This window comes from Papio anubis, chromosome 12, assembly GCF_008728515.1.
Source record: "Papio anubis isolate 15944 chromosome 12, Panubis1.0, whole genome shotgun sequence".
NCBI lineage: Eukaryota > Metazoa > Chordata > Mammalia > Primates > Cercopithecidae > Papio > Papio anubis.
Window position 1 is genome coordinate 120,924,135 of NC_044987.1, and position 19,977 is coordinate 120,944,111.

At 45.5% G+C, this 19,977-nt stretch overlaps 1 protein-coding gene across 12 annotated transcripts in view; it reads left to right on the plus strand.

The window, feature by feature from the left end:
* The window catches only part of NAP1L4 (nucleosome assembly protein 1 like 4), a 47,433-nt gene extending 27,946 nt beyond the window's left edge, over window positions 1–19,487 (plus strand). For 7 of the 12 annotated variants that reach the window (XM_003909395.4, XM_009185385.2, XM_009185386.3 and 4 more), the window contains 7 exons: window positions 3,603–3,742; window positions 4,961–5,106; window positions 8,029–8,051; window positions 9,085–9,204; window positions 11,850–11,879; window positions 12,335–12,391; window positions 18,289–19,479. In XM_003909395.4, the coding sequence (XP_003909444.1) occupies window positions 3,603–3,742; window positions 4,961–5,106; window positions 8,029–8,051; window positions 9,085–9,204; window positions 11,850–11,879; window positions 12,335–12,391; window positions 18,289–18,327 (555 nt within the window). In that variant the 3' untranslated portion in view covers window positions 18,328–19,479. Of the gene's footprint in view, window positions 1–3,602; window positions 3,743–4,960; window positions 5,107–8,028; window positions 8,052–9,084; window positions 9,205–11,849; window positions 11,880–12,334; window positions 12,392–14,372; window positions 14,411–18,288 lie in introns of all 12 variants that reach the window. The other 5 variants (XM_031653813.1, XM_031653812.1, XM_021925415.2 and 2 more) reach the window with 4 other exon arrangements.
* The last annotated feature ends 490 nt before the right edge of the window (window positions 19,488–19,977 follow it).

Genomic DNA, 19,977 nt, shown 5'->3' on the forward strand with positions numbered 1-19,977 from the left:
GTCATAGCAGGTCCTTCTTTCTGGGCTTGCATCTCTTCTGTTTAGACTTTATCACAGGGCCCCCGGGAGCCGCCTGGGCACGTCTGCCTAGTTTGCCCTCATTGGTGTGCATTCTCTTCCCCATGGTGTGAGTGTGTGGTGCTTTAAGGTTCTGTGTGTGTTTTCCTTGTACTTAATTCATCCAGACTCAATTAACTTTTTTTCTCCTTTGGGTTAGTTCCTTTTTTTCCCCTTTTCTTTTCTTTTCTTTTCTTTTCTCTTTTCTTTTCTTTTCTTTTCTTTTCTTTTCTTTTCTTTTCTTTTCTTTTCTTTTGTTTCTTTTCATTATTACTATTTTTTGAGACGGAGTCTCACTCTGTTGCCAGGCTGGAGTGCAGTGCTATGATCTCGGCTCACTGCAACCTCCGCCTCCCGAGTTCAAGCTATTCTCCTGCCTCAGCCTCCCGAGTAGCTGGGATTACAGGTGTGCGCCACCACGCCCAGCTGATTTTTGTATTTTTAGTAGAGACAGGATTTTACCACATTGGCAAGGATGGTCTCAATCTCTTGACCTCGTGATCTGCTCACCTCAGCCTCCCAAATGCTGGGATTACAGGCGTGAGCCCCCACACCCGGCCTCTTTTTTCTTATTGGACACCTGTTTGATGATTTCCTAGGTCAATTTTCTTTCTTTCTTAGCCTGTCATCTTCTTTTCCTCCATCTCATGGTGACTCATAGACTAGAGCTCTGGTTGTGGTAGACTGTGGACCAGTAATCTTTTTTTCTTTTTACTTCCCTATTATTAAAGTCATATGTAGAAAATACGGGCAAGTGTAAAGAACACCGTACAAATCTGTTTTCTATAAGTAAATATCAGCAGCTTAGTGAGTTTCCCCATACTCTTTTTCCTTTGTAAAATTATTATGAAGCATCTGAGGCATTTTAAGTTATAAAGAGAAATAAAACTTCAAAATGAGTCTTAGCTGGTGTTTTTGCAGCTCCCCACCATGCCTCATTCCCTTCCCTTGAGCACTTGCCGACCTGGACACACAGTGCACACGTGTGCCACATGGCTCCTGCCACACCACATGGTGTGTGCACAGTGTCACCCTGCTGTCACATCACACAGGCTTGGCTGGGGGAATAGTTGTTACTGCCGCCATTGGCTATAAAATGTTTTAACATTCCCCTGCATGCACCACCTCCCCCATTGTAAATTGTTGCATTATGATCAGCATACTTGAACCCAAATTTGTGTTAAGTTAAATGTTTGTTAATTTATGTAGTTTAGATTCCTTTCAGTATACTTACTGAGTGAAAGAAGATGAAGCTTTAGAAGGCCCAAAGGTCGTTCAGTTGGAATTACAGGCATGAGCCACCTAGGCCCTGCTAATTTTACATTTCTTTAGTTGCTTGTAAGATTGAGCGTGGTTAGCATATTTGTGGCTTGCCTGACTGTAGTGCATGTGTGAATTAAGCAGTCGTATCTTCAAGCCACTTTTCATTTGGGCAGTTAAACACTTTCTTGAATCATCTTCAGTTGTCTTTGGGTTACTCTTGACTGAACAAAGTCAGAGGGGAGAGAAAAAAGGAAAATAGGAAGAAATACGAATCTATCTATAGAAAAGTAGGCTGGGTGTGGTAGCTCATGCCTGTAATCCCAGCACTTTAGGAGGCCAAGGTGGAGGATTGCTCGAGCCCGGGAGTTCGAGACCAGCCTGGGCAACATAGAGAGAACTGGTCTTTAAAAGAGAAAGTAAAAAGGAGGGGAAAAATGAGTAGGACATGGTGAAGGACCACAAGTCTGATAATACTATTTGTATTATTGGGGTCATCCCATGCCCTGGGTTGGTTGTCTACACTGTGGTTACAGCCTTAAACAGTTCTGGGATCACAACAGTCTCTCCATTGGTTGGCTGCTTGTCTTCCCTCTTTATGTTGTTTTTTTTTTTTTTAAAGCCCTGGAGGGTTGGGAGAGAAATTGGCATTTTATTTGGTGCTGATTCCCTGTAGCTGCCTCTTCCTTTCCTTGTGACTTACCAGGCAAGTGACTGGCCTTTCCTTTGTGTGGTTCATCTACAGTGCCCTACCCGCTTCCTTTGCTCTTGCCAAGGCCAGTGGAGAGCTCCTAGCCAGGTCCTGCTGTCATCGCTTCTAGAAACCAACTACACTGTCTCCCTGATCCTGACTTCCTAAGCCCTCATGGCCCCCCTCTCCTTCTCCACCTTTCTTTGGAAGTTACTTTTTCAATTCTCCTTTGTGCAAGTGATTTGTTTGAATGTATAAACTTTTTTTTGAGGAAATTATTACTGTATTTTTTTTTTTTTAGTCCTCTTAATTTCCCCTCCATTGATGGTTTTACCATTACAATGAAAATGGAAACAGCTAACGTTTAACCAGCCTTGTCCATAAACCCGGCTCTGTTCTAAGTCGTCTAGATTAACCGTCAAGGCAGCTCCTAGAGAGGGAGAGAGTTATTTCCAGTTTCTAGAAGGGATGACAGCAGGATCTGGCTAGGAGCTCTCCACTGGCCTTGGCAATGGAGGAAAGCAGAGCACGGAGACATTGAGTAGCTTCTGCGAATTGCCCAGCACTGAAGGCAGAGATGGGATTTGAACCCAGGCTGTCTGAGCGCAGAATTGGTCTTGTAAACTGTCTATAAATTACTCGACCAAGCTCATCTTCCAAGTTTTTCTTTTATAAATAGGGATGAGGTAAAATGTCTTTGCACATACCAATGCATCATCCAGGTATTTTTCTCAAATTGAAGAAGTTCCTCAAAATGGAATTATTGAGTCAGGGAATATGCCTTTTTATTTTATTATTTTTTTGATATTGCCAAATTGTCCTTCATAAAATCTGTTGACAGTATATGAGTGTGCCCAGTACCCCAAAATCCTGGCTGGGTCTACATATTTTTATACATTTTGCCCCAAAGAAAGGCATCTCATTTTGGTGTTCTTGTGTTTTGTTACTTGTGAGCATAAATGCCTTGTTGCTGCTGTTGGATGTTACCTATGCCTGCATTCGTGTTTGCATCGTTTTTCCCGGTGTGCTTACCTCTCTTCCAGGTCTGTAGCATGCTTTGTAAGTGAGGGATGAGCTTTCTGTCCTTGTAGAGATCTGTCCTTTTCTCCCACCCACCTACCGGGAGAAAAGCTGTGGGTCACTGCTTTTACTGCACAGTACAGAATACAGACCCTGGCTTCCCCCAGCAGGGTGGGGGCTGGGGCTTAGGCTGAGCGGAAAAGGAGAGGAGGAGGATGGACTGCTGGTGCCCCTACTTTCCCCTAGTCACCTTCCCTCCTTCCAGGAAGCAAGGGTTGGGAGCAGCTAAGAGAAGCTAGGATTCTTTAGGAGAGCTTGACCCCTATTGGTGAGGAGGCATTGGAGCAGGACATGCCCCTACTCATGAACTGAACAGGTATTTCCCTCCAGTCCATCATTTGTTTTTTTTAACTTCATGGTGGCCTTTTTTGCAGTGGAGAAGTTTTTCTCGTTCCATGGCCCTATCTGTTGAGCTTTCCCAAAATAGCTTCTAGTCAGTGTTGTGTACTCCAAGCAATCTGTCCTCGTTATTTTTCGATTTTAACTGGTGCTTACTCTGAGTTTCTGCTTTTAGTCTTTTGTGTTAGAGTTCCACTTTGAACCCAACGACTACTTTACCAACTCAGTCCTGACAAAAACCTACAAGATGAAATCAGAACCAGATAAGGCTGATCCCTTTTCCTTTGAAGGTCCTGAGATTGTGGACTGTGACGGGTAAGAAAATGTCATTCTACCTTGTTTTTCTGAAACAAAATGAAGAGATAATTTTGTAACTTGATGGGTAAGATAGAAGTAAGGAGTAAAGTACAGTCTTGAGTCTGCTTAAAAGCCTGGTAGATGGATATTTCAATAGTCTTTCAGTTTGGGAATGCTTGTAGTGCAGAACTTGGAGATGGTAGCCGAACCTGGGAAATGAGTCACGTGGTTGCACGTGCAAGCCTTTGGGATAGTGCCCGGTTTCTTCATTTTAATGAAAGTATTGGGTTCTCTAGACATCATGAATTGAAGTTCTTAAAATTGAATTCGTGGATTACCCTCAGCAAATAAATACTTATTGAATGAATGAGTCTGAGTCCAAGGCTGTCAGCTCATTGCTTTGGAGATAGGTGGGGGCAGCATAGCTGTTGTTTGACTCACTGATTTCAGGCTTTATAAATCACTAAAGAGAGAATTTGGTTTAGAATTAATTTCTCCAGGTTGGATTGACTGAGAAATGGTTTTAGTCTTGACTTGAAACAATTAAGTTTATTTACCAGAACTAAGTACTAATTGTTAATTCAGGACTTTATTGAAATCCTGCTGGAGTAATTTAGAAAAATGATTTTCCAGGGCCAGGCCATCGTGTGAGAAAAAGGCCTGGCCTTTCCAACCATGTTCTTAAGCAGGCAGTATTGAGATCTGCCAGGTGTTTCCTGGGTCCATGGTGATTGTGTGTTAGAGAGCATGCTGTGCTCAGCCCTTGCCAGCCTCCCTGGGGCTGGAGTGGTCTGCACTGGCCGTCAAGATTCCCAGTGGCCACCTATTTCCTTTTTTCAGCTTGTTCTGCTCACTTGGCTGCCTTGAACAGCAGCAGCAACTCCTGCTTCCTTGGGAAGCCGAGGACAAGTTCTTGTGCATCGTGCAGACCTGACAGAAGGGCTTTGCCACAGAACACACATTTCGGAGTCCTGATGAAATGTCTTGGGAAAATAATACCATTGTTTCAGAAGTCTGAAGTGTGAGGCAGTGGTCACACCCAGGTTGAAAGAGGACCAGGCCATTTCTCTTTTGCCAACCTCCAGATGAACTTCATGGGCCATTGTATTTGGTTTGCAGATTGGTTTTATTTAGTTTTCCAGGTTTGGCATAGAGCTGTGGTTTGCTTCCTGCCTGCATTTGTAATGGATTTTTCTCATGGATTGTGTGTTCATGACAGCTGTCTTGTCCTGGTAGGTGTACCATTGACTGGAAGAAAGGAAAGAATGTTACTGTCAAAACCATCAAGAAAAAGCAGAAGCATAAGGGTCGAGGCACTGTTAGAACAATTACGAAACAAGTACCCAATGAGTCCTTTTTCAACTTCTTCAATCCACTGAAAGGCAAGTCTGTTGGTGGTTAATATTCATTATGTACTTGTATAAAATAATTTTGGTCACCTGATAGATTCCTAACACCCAGAGACTTTAGTCCTGTTCTTTCAGGCAAGTGTGGTCAGTAGGGGCACATTGCTGTGTCCCAGGCTGTTCTGTTGGTGCGCTGGCAAGTTTATTGTGGCGGGCAGAGGTAGCTAGGACAGTAAGAGATTGTCATCTTCTGCAGGAAAGGGAAGAGCTTTGCTCTGCTTGGCTGCAGCCCAGGCAAAAACTTGTAGTTCTGTTTTAATAAAACTGAATGGAGTGTTTGCACCTGGCTGCTTCCTCACCTGAAGCGCCCTTCTCCACCAGTTGGCATTTCTGCCCCTCTGTTATGTCTGCTTTGCACCCCCCAGAGACCACTCCCAGCCTGGGAGAGCTGCTGGGTTTGCTCTCCAGGTACCCATTACTGCTGTACGCTGGTTCTAGTTGTGCCGCTTTTGGATCATCTGCTTAGTCCCCCTTTTCTCGTAATTTTATTTTATGCACAGTTTGATAGAAGTTTTTGGAATTTATATATTGTGAGAAACAAGTAGTTGGGACTTTCAGTTTTGAAAAACATTGGCAGAATCACAGCTTGGAAGCTGCTTCCATTTATTTATTTATTTATTTAAATTTTCCTAAGTGGTAAAATAAAGATGAGACCTTTGAACTAGTAAAGATTGACCAGTTGATTTTGAGAGTAAATTACTTGGGATTTTTCATATAATTTCCTAATCATGAGAGAATGTGAAGTTCAAACTACTTGTCAGTGTTAAAATATCCATATTCTCTTTAGTTTCCATGAACAAAAACATAATTTGAAGTGAAGAGATGCCATCCCCTGCTGCAGATAATCAGTTAGTGTTTGTATGTGGGGCCACAGGGCGGCTCTCTTCTCCAATCCGAGTGTTTAATTTTTTTGATTTTGTCTCTGAGCTTAGCACCCTTATGTATCAAGCTATCCTTCAGAGTTCAGTTCGTTATTTTAATTGTGGTGCCTATTTTCTGCAATTAGACTTTGAATATAGAAGATACAAATATATATGGTTTGGGGAATGAGAGCAGTCATAAAATTAGGTATTACATTTCATGTTCTTTTGCAAGATTCCTTTTAGACATTTGGGTTGGGCATATTGGAGATTGTGAATTCACCGTGAAGCAGGGGACTTTACTTTCTGGAATCACTGACTTTTTGTAGGAAGTTTTTTTAAAACTGATTTAAAAATAATTTTTTGTTGGGCGAGGTAGCTCACGCCTGTAATCCCAGCACTTTGGGAGGCCGTGGTGGGTGGATCACAAGGTCAGGAGATTGAGACCATCCTGGCTAACATGGTGAAACCCCGTCTCTACTAAAAATACAAAAAATCAGCCAGGTGTGGTGGCGGGCACCTGTAGTCCCAGCTACTGGGGAGGCTGAGGCAGGGGAATGGTGTGAACCCAGGGGGCAGAACTTGCTGTGAGCCGAGATTGTGCCACTGCACTCTAGCCTGGGAGACAGAGCAAGACTCCGCCTAAAACAATAATAATAATAATAATTTTTAGGATAAAAATGGAGTTGAAAGTGGACTCAAGGGAATTTTTAAGTGTTTTTTTTTTGTTGTAGGTTCTAAAACTTTTATGGTATGGTTGCACAACTCTAAAGTTAACACACTGAAAGTCATAAAGTTATACATTTAGAGTGTATGCCTTTTGTGGTATGTAAATCCCATCAATAAAGCCACTTTTAAAGTAATCAAACACATAATACCATATGGTAAGTGCTATGAAAAAAATTGAGGATGGGCAGGGAGTAGGTAATGGGGTAGTGAAGGAACAGACAAAATGAACTCCTGTGGTATGAAGTGAAGGAGGCATTAGCTAGTGAGTCCAGCTCTGTCTTTGTCCTTAAAGCTACAAAGCCAGTCCAGAAGTATGAGTGCTGAGAATCCTTGTGCTGATTCATGACCCCGGCCAGAGTGCCCTGGGGAGCATGCTGCTCCAGCGTTTAGACACCCAGCCATGCCCCTAACCCATGTCTTAAACCCCCGGGTGATGCTGGCACACCGAGGCTTGGGAGCTCTGCCTTGCTCATGGGTGGTGTTTACACACCCAACGCTCATGTCTCAGCAGCAAACAGCAAGTGCTGCCAGGGTTGTGGTCGCTTAATGGGAAGAGAGACTCAGAAGAGCCCAGTGAAGATTGAAAAGGCAGGTATGAGACTAAGTAGAGTAAACATTCAACTCCTGATGAAGGTCAGGGTCTTGTAGTAAATGTCTCTAAAATCAGGGGGTTGGATCGTGTACCATTTGAATGTTGCATGGCTTCATTGAGTGTGGTTAGAAGTCCCTGTCTGTCTTGGTGTGCTTAGCTCATTCACTGAGGAGCTGCGCCACTCTACGGGGGCACTGGTGGGCATTTCAGCACTCTCCAAACAGTTAGAAATGCAGTTTCTGCCTTGCCGAGATGCAGTGCCTTAGTAACACTCACAGCTTATAAGGCTTAAGGACTTTCTCTTTCTCTCCTGCACCATCATGTATAGTTCTGCAGGACATGAGTTAAATTTCTCCATAAAGCACAAATGCACTGAATGGCCACATGGCCATAGCCTAGGGGCTGTTTGCCTTTCCTCCTGTTAATATATTAACCCTCTCAAAATGATTTTCTCAAGCTTGAGTGCCAGCCCATGGCACGTGATGGAGGAGAGGGGAGGGGGGCATAGAGGCACTCAGGCCAGCTTCAGAAGTGGTGGATGGAGCTTGCGACGATGTCTGTCAGGAGATGCAAGGCTTTGGGGATTTCTAGTTTAAACCTCAAGGTGAAAAATGTTACATTTTGTCTACCAGCACAACTTACTCCTGTGTGGGCTTTAAAATTCTGGGACTTGTCACTGTAACTGAAATATGTTTTGTCTTTTTTTTTTTTTCCTAGCATCCGGGGATGGAGAATCACTGGTAAGATTTGTTGTTACTAGTCTGATTTTGCTGTTGAAGTCTCTCCTGAGTGAATGTCTACTTGTCTGCTTGTTTAAAAAAGTCCAGTCCCAGCTGTGTATGGACTGCGTATGCCTGTAATCTTAATGCTTTGGGAGGCTGAGGTGGAAGGACTGCGTGAGTCCGGGAGTTTGAGACCAGCCTGGGCAACATAGCACAGCCCCATCTCTACAAAAAATTAAAATCAAATAAATTAACTGGCCGAACACAGTGACTCACGCCTGTAATCCCTGCATTTTGGGAGGCCAAGGTGGGTGGATCACCAGAGGTCAGGAGTTCAAACCAGTATGGCCAACATGGTGAAACCCCGTTTCTGCTTAAAATACACACACACACACACACACACACACACAAAAATTAGCTGGACATGTTGGCAGTGCCTATAATCTCAGCTACTTGGGAGGCTGAAGCAGGAGAATCACTTGAACCCGAGAGGAGGAGGTTGCAGTGAGCTGAGATCGCACCACTGTATTCCATCGGGCGACAGAGGGAGACTCCGTCTCAAAAGATAAAATAATAAATTAGCTGGACGTGGTGGTGCACTGTGTAGTTCCAGGGTCGCTGGGGCCCAGGAGCTTGAGGCTATAGTGAGCTGTGATTGCACCACTGCACTCCAACCTGGGTGATAGAAAAGTAAAAGTACGTGTTTCATATGTTGGTTTCAGTAGCAAACGTGTAGTGCTTTAATATTGCCCGTTCCCCATGTGTGAGACTCTGATACCCCCTACTCTGAGTGAGACCTTTGGACAGGTGATGGAGCTATGAGGCCCTCAATTCCCACTTGCTCTGCCATTTTGCTTTAGTAGCTCTTTAAAGCTACTTGCAGTTGTTTTAAAAGGGCTTTGAGTATCTAGTGGCTGTCCCCCAGCAGTGCAGGAGTTTGGTGTTTTAAGTCAAGTAAATCATAAGTGAGGGGCTGAGGTTTAGCTGAGGGTGGTGAAGCAAATGTTTTATCCCATTAAAATGAGTTAACACGTGGGTTTTTCCTCCTCAGGATGAAGATTCTGAATTCACATTAGCCTCTGATTTTGAAATTGGACACTTTTTCCGTGAGCGGATAGTCCCGCGGGCTGTGCTGTACTTCACTGGGGAGGCCATAGAGGATGATGACAATGTATGAGGCTCGGGGAAGGGGGGCTCCCACCTGGGTGCTTATCTCTGTTGGTGCAGAGTGGCCCTGAATTGTGGCTTGGGAAACCCCCATGCCTAATCTTTTTATGACATCATCAGTCAGATACGTAGTCTAAGCTGCTGTCCTTGTTGTGGGGGGAATATACTTGAGAGATCTGAGGAACAGAGCAGAAAAAGCAGGTGTCTGTGAGGCAGTTTCAGAGGTGATTGCCAGTTTCCTATGTGAGCCCTGCCTAGTGATTCAACAGTATTCTCTAAAAACCTAAGCTTCAGGGTACTTCTGAACATGGGGAAAATCTCTTTCATGGAGGTCTGACCACAGCAAACATTTATTGACAGTGGACTCATGCTAGCCTGTATTTCATCAACCCAAAAGAAATAGAAATTCCTGAACTTCTATCTAATTAGGTAAAAAGGAAAAAGACCCATGCTCCCAAGAAAACAACAAGATTGCATGTCACTTTCCTTTCTGGGCTTGAGGGAAGCCAGCTCTTCCACGGTCAGAACTTGCGGGCACACAGCCCGTGCACTGCTCAGAAACTCCCATCCTCACCAAGGTTCAAGCAGCTTCAAGTCTTCTTGATCTGTGGAAAATAAAGTTTTGTTTTATAGAATGTTACTGGAAGTGTGTTCTAGATGACATTCTCTTGCTTGTGGAGCTCTTAGGTTTTGTGGCTGCGCTAAGTTTCTTTTCTTAGAAGGGCTGGCCTGTTGGGGCTTCAGACAGGGCAGCAAGAGCCTAGGTGGGTTCAAGGGCCTTAGCCCCCTGTGGCAGTAAAGACCAACATCTCCTCACACTTCTCCCATTGTACTGAGTTCCACCAGTGGGGAGAACAGGCCAGCGTGCTCTTTGTCAGCTGTTAGGTCTTAGACTGTTCGTTTAACTTCTAAAACTCAACTTGCTGGCTCATCCCTAGGCTGGGAGGTGATTGTAGGTCAGGGAACATGGACAGTCAGGTAGCTGCCAAGACATAGTTTTACGGATTCTAGACCAGCACTTTCCAATAGAACTTCCTCTGTTGATGGAACTATCCTCTGCCTGCTTGGTGCAGCGCAGTAGAACTGACCACTTGAGGACTTGAAATAAAATATGGCTGCTGTGACTGAGGAACTGAACATTTCATTTACATTAGTTTAAGTTTAAATAGTGAGCTAAGGGCTAGTGGCTACACATTGGAAAGCTTATCTCAAACTTTTTTGATCATACACCCATCAGTTTAAAAGACTTGAATATGCATGTGTGCTATTTGTTTACTTATATGCGATGTCTGTACTACTGGTGAGCACTGTGCCACATTTGCTTATAGTAAATGTGTATTTCATTCATAATATGTTCAGCACAGGTACTACTGATAAGCAGTGTCATTTAGAGGCTAGAAGTGCCAGCTCAGATTAGACTGCTTAGACTCACATCCCCACTCTCCCCCTTAGTAGTTCCACCACCTCCTTAAGCTTCAGTGTCCTCAGCTATAAGTAGAGCTCATGGTGAAGACTCTGATTACTTGTTAAGCCCTTAACGTGGCACCTGAACATAGCCCTTAACATAGCAACTGGCACAGAGCAATGACACAGTAAGTGTTGGCATAAAAAGTCCCACCTGCCCAGGTGGGTGATGCATCTGGAGCAGCCCCTGTGCACAGCCCCTCAAGGGTGAAATGCTGTCCTTAGAGCTTTGGAATAGGCCCTGGAGCCTGCTGGAGGCCCATTGGGATCTGACCTGAAATGGAAGATTATTAAGAAGTCTTTCCCTGTCTGATGCCAGTTAGGATCCTTAGAGCGAAAGGGCGCTGCACTGTGGTCACGTCTCATCCTGGCTGCTGCGTGGCGCCAGGAGGCTGTGCAAACTGTGTGAACTCCACACCAGCACAGTAAGATCCTTCTAAGTTCCACTGAAGTTGGCTCTAAGGAATACATGGTGTGAGCTCAACAAAAAGGGAAATGTTGATAAATGAAACTGCATTTTCAGTGTACTACCCTGGTTATGCAACCAGTAGTGATAAGATGGTTTTGCTTTTAATGTAAGTTTCATGTTTGAAACGTGATTTTCAGTCTGACCAATGATGTCTTTGGATGTAGGAGAAACTGATTCAAGACAATTGACTAATGTTGGAGGTTCACTTTTGAGCGCCTTAGTGTTTAAAGATTAAACACCAAAGTTTTAATATATTTCTACTAAGTTTTTTTTTCCCTTTGTGTGAGATGTAAAATGATACCCAGGTTCCTGTATCCAATAACATTATGCTACTGGTTAGATCAGCCTTGTAAAAAATGTAAGGAAAGCAAATTCATTGGTTTACACAAATCTTTTCCTGTGTGCCTGCTCCTTGTGTGAGAACACTCAGGGCAGAGCTGTGGTGCCAGGTTCCCAACTGTGTCCAGTGTACAGCCTGGCTGACCAGCTTCCTATCCTATTCCTTGTTTTGCGTGACTTTCAATTTCCTGGCATGCTTTTAAAATGCATTGCACACAAGCAAATGACTCCTCAGCCAAGCGAGGCCCAGCAGGCAGCGTGGCTGAACTTTCTGCTCTTCTTAGGCTTGATCAGTGAGTCATTTGATGGGACTGGTGTCTCCGGCAGGCTGCTGTCATGTTTTGTAAACTTAAAAATGTTTTTCTGTGTTTTTCCAGTTTGAAGAAGGTGAAGAAGGAGAAGAGGAGGTAAGAGACAGGTTTATGCAGTGCCACTTACCTCCCTGAAGTTGTTTTTTTGGCTTTCTCTGCTTGAAGGTTATGGACTCACAGGGCTGTGGTGCACCCATTTTTTGTGACGCTGTCTTTGACTCTAACAGTGTTCTTAAAACACTAAGCAGAAATGCATAGCAAATGCTGTGACAGTTTTTCACCCTGCAGTTGGCTTATGAAAATGTATCTTAGAAAATAATCATTTAACAAAATCTACTTTTTCAGAATTGTGTTTCTTTTAGGGCTATCTGTGAGAATAAAAAGATACCTAGAAATAATTCTAAGTGTCCAGAGGAAGTGATGAGTCACTTGTGGGTAGCAGTAATTGATTTCCGTCTAAGGCAGTGTATTGCTCCGTGTGTTTGTGGATTGTGAACGCCACAAGAGTTTAAATCTTGTCATTCCAGCTAATTCTCACTTTTTAAATATAGGAATTAGAAGGTGACGAGGAGGGAGAAGACGAGGATGATGCAGAAATTAACCCCAAGGTTGGTAACTTTGGGGCCACCCAGACCTACTTATTATGCTACACTCTTAGACTTTTAAAAATGTTCCCCACTTTGAGGCAGTAGTGTCAACAGTATTCATTGTTCCCTAATTAGAAAGTTTAAAATGTGTCAGAAAAATACTGGAATGATTATTCAGGCACTGTGTATATAATTTGAGTGTTGAGTGTACATATTCAGTAGAAGCTTTTCCAGCTATATCAGGCTGTGTCTTAGTTACGTAGACTCCTCAGTGGAGCACCTTGACTTTCCCAATGTTTCATTCTTTTAAGGTAAGGTAATGATTTAACTGATAACATAAACTTTTCTTTGCGTGTGTTTGGAAAAGGTGCAAAGAAGGGACTTGGGGGCTTTTTTTGTTAAGGAGCAGAATAATGGGGTTGTGGGCATCATTTGACAGTTGCAGTTGAGCTGGGCATGCCCAGATGGTGTGTCTAGATATCTCATCTGTCTCAGATAATTTAAAATATATTGGGAAGGTTTACTAAAGAAAACTGAGTTGGAAATGAGTGGACAACCCCATTAATTTTACCTGCAAATTTAGATTTTTATTTGTGGTCTCAGAGTAACTTAAGGTACTTTGACCATTTGACACATTTTAAAATCAGAACTGCTTAAATGTCATCCTACAGCTGTCATAAGAGTTTCCTCTCATAAAACATGAAATGTGTAGTTCCCTTGCCTCTTAAAATTAAGTGTATTATGGGCTGTCAGAATACTAATGTTACCTGGTGTTTTTGTAATGTGTCTCTGTCCGACTAGATGTTTTTTGCTTGTTTTTACCCTTGTTTTTGGAGTGTGCACTAAGCTGTCAGTGTGATATCCTGGCTCTGTCATCAGTTGGTTGAAACCAGCTATTCCCATGAATGCGTGTTCACAGTTGTGGTTCCTTCAGGGAAGGGATGGGAGAAGAGCTTTTAAAACTTTTTTGAGAATGTATCTTATAAAGACTACTCTGGGAATAATATGCTCATGGAAATGTTCATCTTCTAAAGGTTGGCCTGTTGATGTGGGAGGTCTCTGTGCTGAAAGTGTACCTGTGCTCAGCACCATGGTGGTGGGCGGTGAGGGCTGTAGGAGATCAAGGCCTGGGTCTGCCTTGCGTGGATCACAGTGTAGGGACAGGGAAGATGAGGGCTGTCAGTCAGCCAGTGAACAACGCTGGGGGAATAAATGCTGCCCATCACTGCTCTGCAGGGTGTCTGATGGACCCAAGGGCCACGTGTGTTTATTGGGCCATGTTTCCACCTTGTGGGCGCTGAATGGACACTTTCAAGGTTGCAGTTGTAAAGCAAGGACTGGGGGCAATTGGCAGGGCCACCTCCTCAGACTCTGCGCACAGCTGCCTGTCCTTGTTGTACTTGTCTCTCCCCCTCCCTATATTCTGTGCCTCGGCGTCTCTTTTCCTCCCCTCTGTTGTTTGTTCTGCTTCCTTCTGTCACCTTGGAGAACCTTGAGTCTCCTTTCACGTCCCAGGTTTCTAAAGAGCATTTTCACCAGCCATTATAGAGAACATGACGTGGTGGATTACAGGCTAACACGCCATGAGACCGCTGATAGGTTTTGTTGGCTGGGGGAGAAAGGACTAAAAACATATACAGGCTAATGGTGTGAATGAAGTTCAGAGACGGCCGGGCATGTGTGGCCGGGATAAGGCCAAGCCTGCTATCCCTGTCACATGCACCTTCCAAAGAGATGGGCAGTGTTAGAGTCTGTGCAAGCAAAAGAAAACAAGGAAGGGAGGGAGGTTTTAGTATTAAATAGGGGGCAGTCTGATAAAAGCGAAAATCATGCTTCTGCCCATTTTGAAAGTATGATCTGGTGTTGAAGTTGTTCACCCCGAGTTCAGTATCTTGCAGCCCTTTTGTATCATGAGAAATTGTGGCCGTTGCCTCCTGTATAATTTTGTGCATTTCATTTTCTTTCATGCTGACAGTTCCTTTCAATTTTTTTCCCCATTTAGGTGTAATTTTTGTCTGTTAATCATTCATACGTTTCTAGGTAAGGTGGAATTCCATTCATACCTAACTTCCAAACTTCTGATCTATACTTTATACAATGCATTGTTTTGACTTTGAATAAAGACGGAGTTGCTGTCCAGGCACACTCACTGTGTCACAGGTTTGACATAGAGCTTTCTGAAGAACACTGTTTTTGTACAGATGTCTGTTACATGTACTTTTAAAATCAACGAACCAAACCTAGATTTGGTCCCTGCTTTCTGAGCCCAGTGTTTCTTGCTAACCAAGTAGCAAAGATGTAACTTGGGTGTTATTTTCATTGCTGATGGTACTGCTTTCCAGCAAGAGGGCCCTGGATGGTTAGCAGTCTGCAGGGGGGCGCACACAGGCCACCATAAGGAAGCAGTCCTTGCAGAGCGCATAGCACACTGGGCCCAGCTGTGCTCAGAACACATACTGTGGCAGTTGAAATCAGCCCACTGTCACTACCAGCACGTGTCTGTTGAAATCTACTCTTTTTGGATTCATGTTCTGTGCAGACCAATAGGTACACAGAGGAGTAACAGCTTTTACTGGGCCAGCATTTTTTATCTGCAATGTTAACTGGCATCTGTTTTGGTGTCAGCAGTAAAAAGTACTGTTGTGAGGTTGGCGGAGAATTCTCCAATTGAATGAAGCAAGAACCAGTTGTAGATTAAAACGAGTGTCAGTAATCCTGGAAGCTCTTTCCCACCCCCCACTTTCTTCAGTCCCTGTAGCTCTGCCCTGTCATGGAATGGCTGACAGGAGGCCATAAGTAGACAGAGGCCCTTGTCCGTGACGAGACCCGTTCACTCGTGGCACTCGTGGGATGTTGTGGGAGAAAGCAGAGAGGTGGGAACAAGAGGTGCCGTGAGAAACCCCACGATCGTAGCAGGGCCTCTGCATGCCGGGGTATGTAGGCACTCCGATTTTAAGGGTCTCATCATGGAACGGCAGCATGATCCTGGCAGCCCATAGACCAGATGTCCTTGAGGTCTTAGCACCACCGTCTCCCTGTCTTCCTCATGTAGGCTGCTTTCATGGGAAACTGATGCGTACATAGGGCAGATGCAGCTCTTGGAACGATTTTGTTTTCCAGGGCCAGGTTTGAGAATTTGCCTGTATGTTTAAAATTATGTCTAGCTGCCGTTAATTCCCGTTGTCCCCTTATGTCTGAAGAACTTAGCCACTCCTGTTCCACCTGTACCCTCACCCACTCCTCCCATGCCACCAGCTCTTTTGAAGAGAATCCTCGGTGCATGCCACCTGTCCGTATTTCAGCATGTGTCCCTGGAAGAGAAGGGCAGGGTGCAACCCCGAGGAGTGTCACCCTGAGGCCACTGCCTCTTCAGCCATAGAGCTCTGGGCACTTGGGGCTTCTTCACCAGCGCAGCTGTGGTCGAGTGTGTTTTAGTGGCATGTCTTTGTTGCCTTTCTCAGGTCGAGTGTTATCTGTTAAAACCCCACCTTTTAAATGGTCCCATGAGACATGAGATTTTTTTCCTATTAGTTGGTACCTTTTAAAATGCCAGCTCCCCCTCCCTTGATAATCTTAGCGTCGATGAATGACCCAACCATCATTAAAATCTATGACATGAGATAAAGGATGCTTCAGTTTAGGAGTTTAGGTGCAGTTTTGTTTTTTGGTTTCTTTGTTTTTGTTTTTGGCATGTATCACAGGCTGAAAACAATTGGTGTCTCATATGTAAAATTCACTTCTAAAACTGTCAGTCACTTGTAGAAGCTCCAGCGTGCTGTGTGAGCACCAAAGCCTGGCAGGGGTAGGCCACGTGCTGCCTTCCTGCCCAGAGGGGGCTGTGCCCTCAGGCACGGGGGAGGCAGCTCTTCCCAGAGCCAGGTGCCTGGCCCACTCCCCTCCAACAAGGCACTGGGTCATGACACCAGTCTTGAGAGTCTGTTCTATGTGGACTCTATTCCCTCTAGAAGTCTTTACCCAGGATATTGGTTTTATTTAGGACAGATGAATACTACGTTCTCATGGTTGAAAATGCCTGTTACTTCATTTCTGCAACTTAGGATAATTTAGATTTATTTCTGGTTGAGCATTCCAAATCTGGAATCCTCCCGTGAGCATTTTCTTTGTCTTGGGTTCCAGATTTTGGAGTGTCTCAGATTTGGGATTTGGGATGCTCAATCTGTGGTAGGATAAATTATAACCATCCTGGCTAACATGGTGAAACCCCGTCTCTACTAAAAAATACAAAAAACTAGCCGGGCGAGGTGGCGGGCGCCTGTAGTCCCAGCTACTCGGGAGGCTGAGGCAGGAGAATGGCGTGAACCCGGGAGGCAGAGCTTGCAGTGAGCTGAGATCCAGCCACTGCATTCCAGCCTAGGCAACAGAGCAAGACTCCGTCTCAAAAAAAAAAAAAAAAAAAAATTATAAAATCCTGTGTATGACATGACATAGTATTTGCATAACTTAAATGCACATAAAGATGGAGTCTGTCACCCTGTTACCAGCCCCAGTCTTCCCCGTCCCTGCACAGCTCCTTTACTGACCTCCCATTTCTAGGCATGTCCCTTGGTGGAGGCACACTGCTTTGTCCCACTCCTCCCCTCACTGCGCCTGCCCGGGGCGCGCTGCATCCCCCGCACTCTTAAGGCCAGTGGCTCAGTGCCCTTGGCTAGTACACTGGGCCACCTTCAGTCTATCCTTGAATGTCAGATTGACAGGTCTCAGTTGATCTTTTTGGTGAGGGTTTTTGGTCAGTGTCATTTTGTCTCAGCCAGGCTCTTTAGGCAGCCTGTGGGGTGGCTGAGATTGGGAGCTTAGACCAGGGTTCAAGGTTATTGATTTTTTTTTTCATCTTTTATACATATCTTTTTGGCTGTCCCTTAAATGTGATTTCCTAAAGAATGAACTGTAGCCTCAGCTTATACCATGGAAGATGTCAGTTATGTTAACCCAGCTTATACCATGGAAGATGTCATCTGTGGTTACCCAGGGGTCTTTCTGCCCCATACAGTCCAAGTTCTTGGGTTCCATAGGCACGCTGGATTAAGAGCAGTTTGTAATCTTGGCCAGAAATCACAGGTTATAGGTCCATGAAGTTGCTAGCTCAGGAGCATTAGCAAGATCATGTCATATTTCTTAGGCTATTGTTGGCCTCCACACAAATTCATGGAGTTGCTGGATGTGGTTTAAAGAGTACAAGATCTCTGTGTTAGATAATATTGGAGTTAATCCATTCCTCTGGGAGGGGAATCGTGTCCCGGATGCCGTTACTGGAAGGATAGCATTCCCCCTTGGTGAGACTGTTAAGAGAGTGAGTGACAGATGGAGCTCTTGGGAGTGGCAGCCCGTCATTTGTTGGTGCAGTACAGACCACCAGAGAGGATGGATCTGCTGGGGCACAACCTGGTAGTACAAAGAGCAGGAACCTGCTAGAGGAGAGATTTGCTGTCCATGAGCGCCAAGGGTCCGGCCTACCCTGAGACAGATGTGCCCTTGAGAAATGAGGACTGTCGGCACCAAGAGGGGTTGCCTCTGCGGTGGCCTTCCTGGGTGGAGCTGCCCATGTTGAGCTCACTGTGCTCTGTGTGGGCAGGAGTGCCGGCTGCTTCCCAGCCCTTTAATGGGCAGCCTCCTGGAGCTTCACCACCCCAAGGAGCCCCAGAACCCTCCTGCCGAACCTGACATGAATTTGAATGCTTCAAGGCATAGCTTTAAAAACAAAAAAAGCAGCCCTGCTTTGACTGTGCAGGGGTAGGGGGAGTTAGCTTTGTTCTTGTCACTATTTTTAAAAGTATATTTGCAGTAACCATTTTTTTCAATGAGAATGAACTCATTCAGTCTTGGCTTTCGTTGTTGATTGGAGCTAATTGGTGAATGGAGCTGGCTTTGTTCTCTACAAGCCTTGTCTTTTTCGTTGACAGAAGGAACCCAGCCAGCCGGCGGAATGCAAGCAGCAGTAGGAAGCGGAGGCGGGTGCCTGGCAGACCGACTGTCGGGACTCCAGGCCTGTGGGCGGGGCCCCGGTCCTTGCCGCAGCACAATCCCGTCGACAGAGCTTACTCCATCTAACTCGTTTTCAAGTGCATGATTTTCACTTTCACTTTTCCTTTTTCCTTATTATTTTGCTTAACTTGTACAGTGGCAACTGAAATGCATTTCAGAAATAGGAGGTTTCGTCCAGCACCCTCTGCAGCCTTGGTGCCTGTAGCTCTGGACTTGCCTGGGCCCTGTGGGAGGGCCCCATAGATCACATCGGGGTGGGGGGGGTCACTTGGCAAAAAGGGCCGAGGTCTGATGTGGTTCCCAGGATCTAGAACCTCTCCCGCCCTCCTGCAGTTGGACTGAATTCTTCCCTTTCATTCGAAGAAACCCACTTGCTGTTTCCAGCTGCTTAATCTGCCGAGTGTGCAGTCTGCGTCACCTGTTATATGCTAATCATCTCAGAAGGGCTGTGTAGAGTAGGGCTGTGTTCTTCTTAGGATGTTGCTTCTTGATTTTCTTTTTTTAAGGGGTGGGTCAGGGTTGTGACACACCAGCCCAGGCAAGAGCTGCTGCAGGTCACCTCATATTTATTTGTCCCTTCTTGCCTGTGAGGACTGCGGCCTTTCGCTGTCACTCGTCCTTACCATTTCTGAACCACCTTGGTGACCTGAGCGGGAAGATGTGCCACTTCCTAGCAGGAGCAAGGCCTGTGCGGAAGAAACGCTGCTCCTTGCCACCAGGGCTGAAGACGCGAGCCCGTCCTCGTGACGCAGGCGCCGCCCTGCTGCCGGAGCCGGGCTTCGGCGGTCTTCTCCAGTGAGGGGCTGGGCTGGGAAGTCCTGCGTTTCAGTTGAGCGTATGAGCGTCAAGTCCTGCTTTCTCAGTAGCCCCGTTGCTGGGCCCCACCATTCATCCTGTCTGAAGGTCCTGGGTTTGGTGTGACCGGTTGGCGGCTGGTGGGTGGGATTTCCAAGTGGGGGACGGCACTCTCCAGCAGCCTGGGGATGGCCGTGTCCGCACCGACCGGGCCTGTGGAGAGTGCTCAGCCTAACCTTAGAACACATTTGTAACTGAATACAGTGTTTTCAATTTGTACAGAATAGTTAGAATATTCTATTAAAGTTGTGAAACATGGAGTTAGCACTGTGCCATGTCGTTCTTTGTAGGGGAATGTGGTGGGGAAGCAGGTGGGTGCCATCTGCTCCCCTCCAGCGGCTCCTATGTGCTGTACAGCCTGTTGGACTCTGTTGAGCCCTGGGTATTGGTGGCTCCAAGACTGGTTGTACAGTTTACTTCTGAGGCCTTGAAAGCTCAGTTTGAGGCAGAGGCTGCTGTAGCCGCCCCCACTACACCTTAGTCACTGCTGTATGTAGGCAGCTTCACTGTGGGCCCAGGGGAAGACCGTTCCCTCCCCCAGGAGGGGATCATTTCTCAGAGTTAGTGGGACTGTGCCTTGTCGATCCAGAAGGCTCCAAGAGGAGAACTTCCTGATAAAGCCCATATTAGGTCTGTCTGCTGTCTGAAGCTCTTCCCGGTGTGTCTTCCATCCACAGTGAGAGGAGGCACTCCACTCAAACACCTGCCGCACTGGCGCTTCTTGACCTGACTGTGGGAATCCCAGCCTTGGC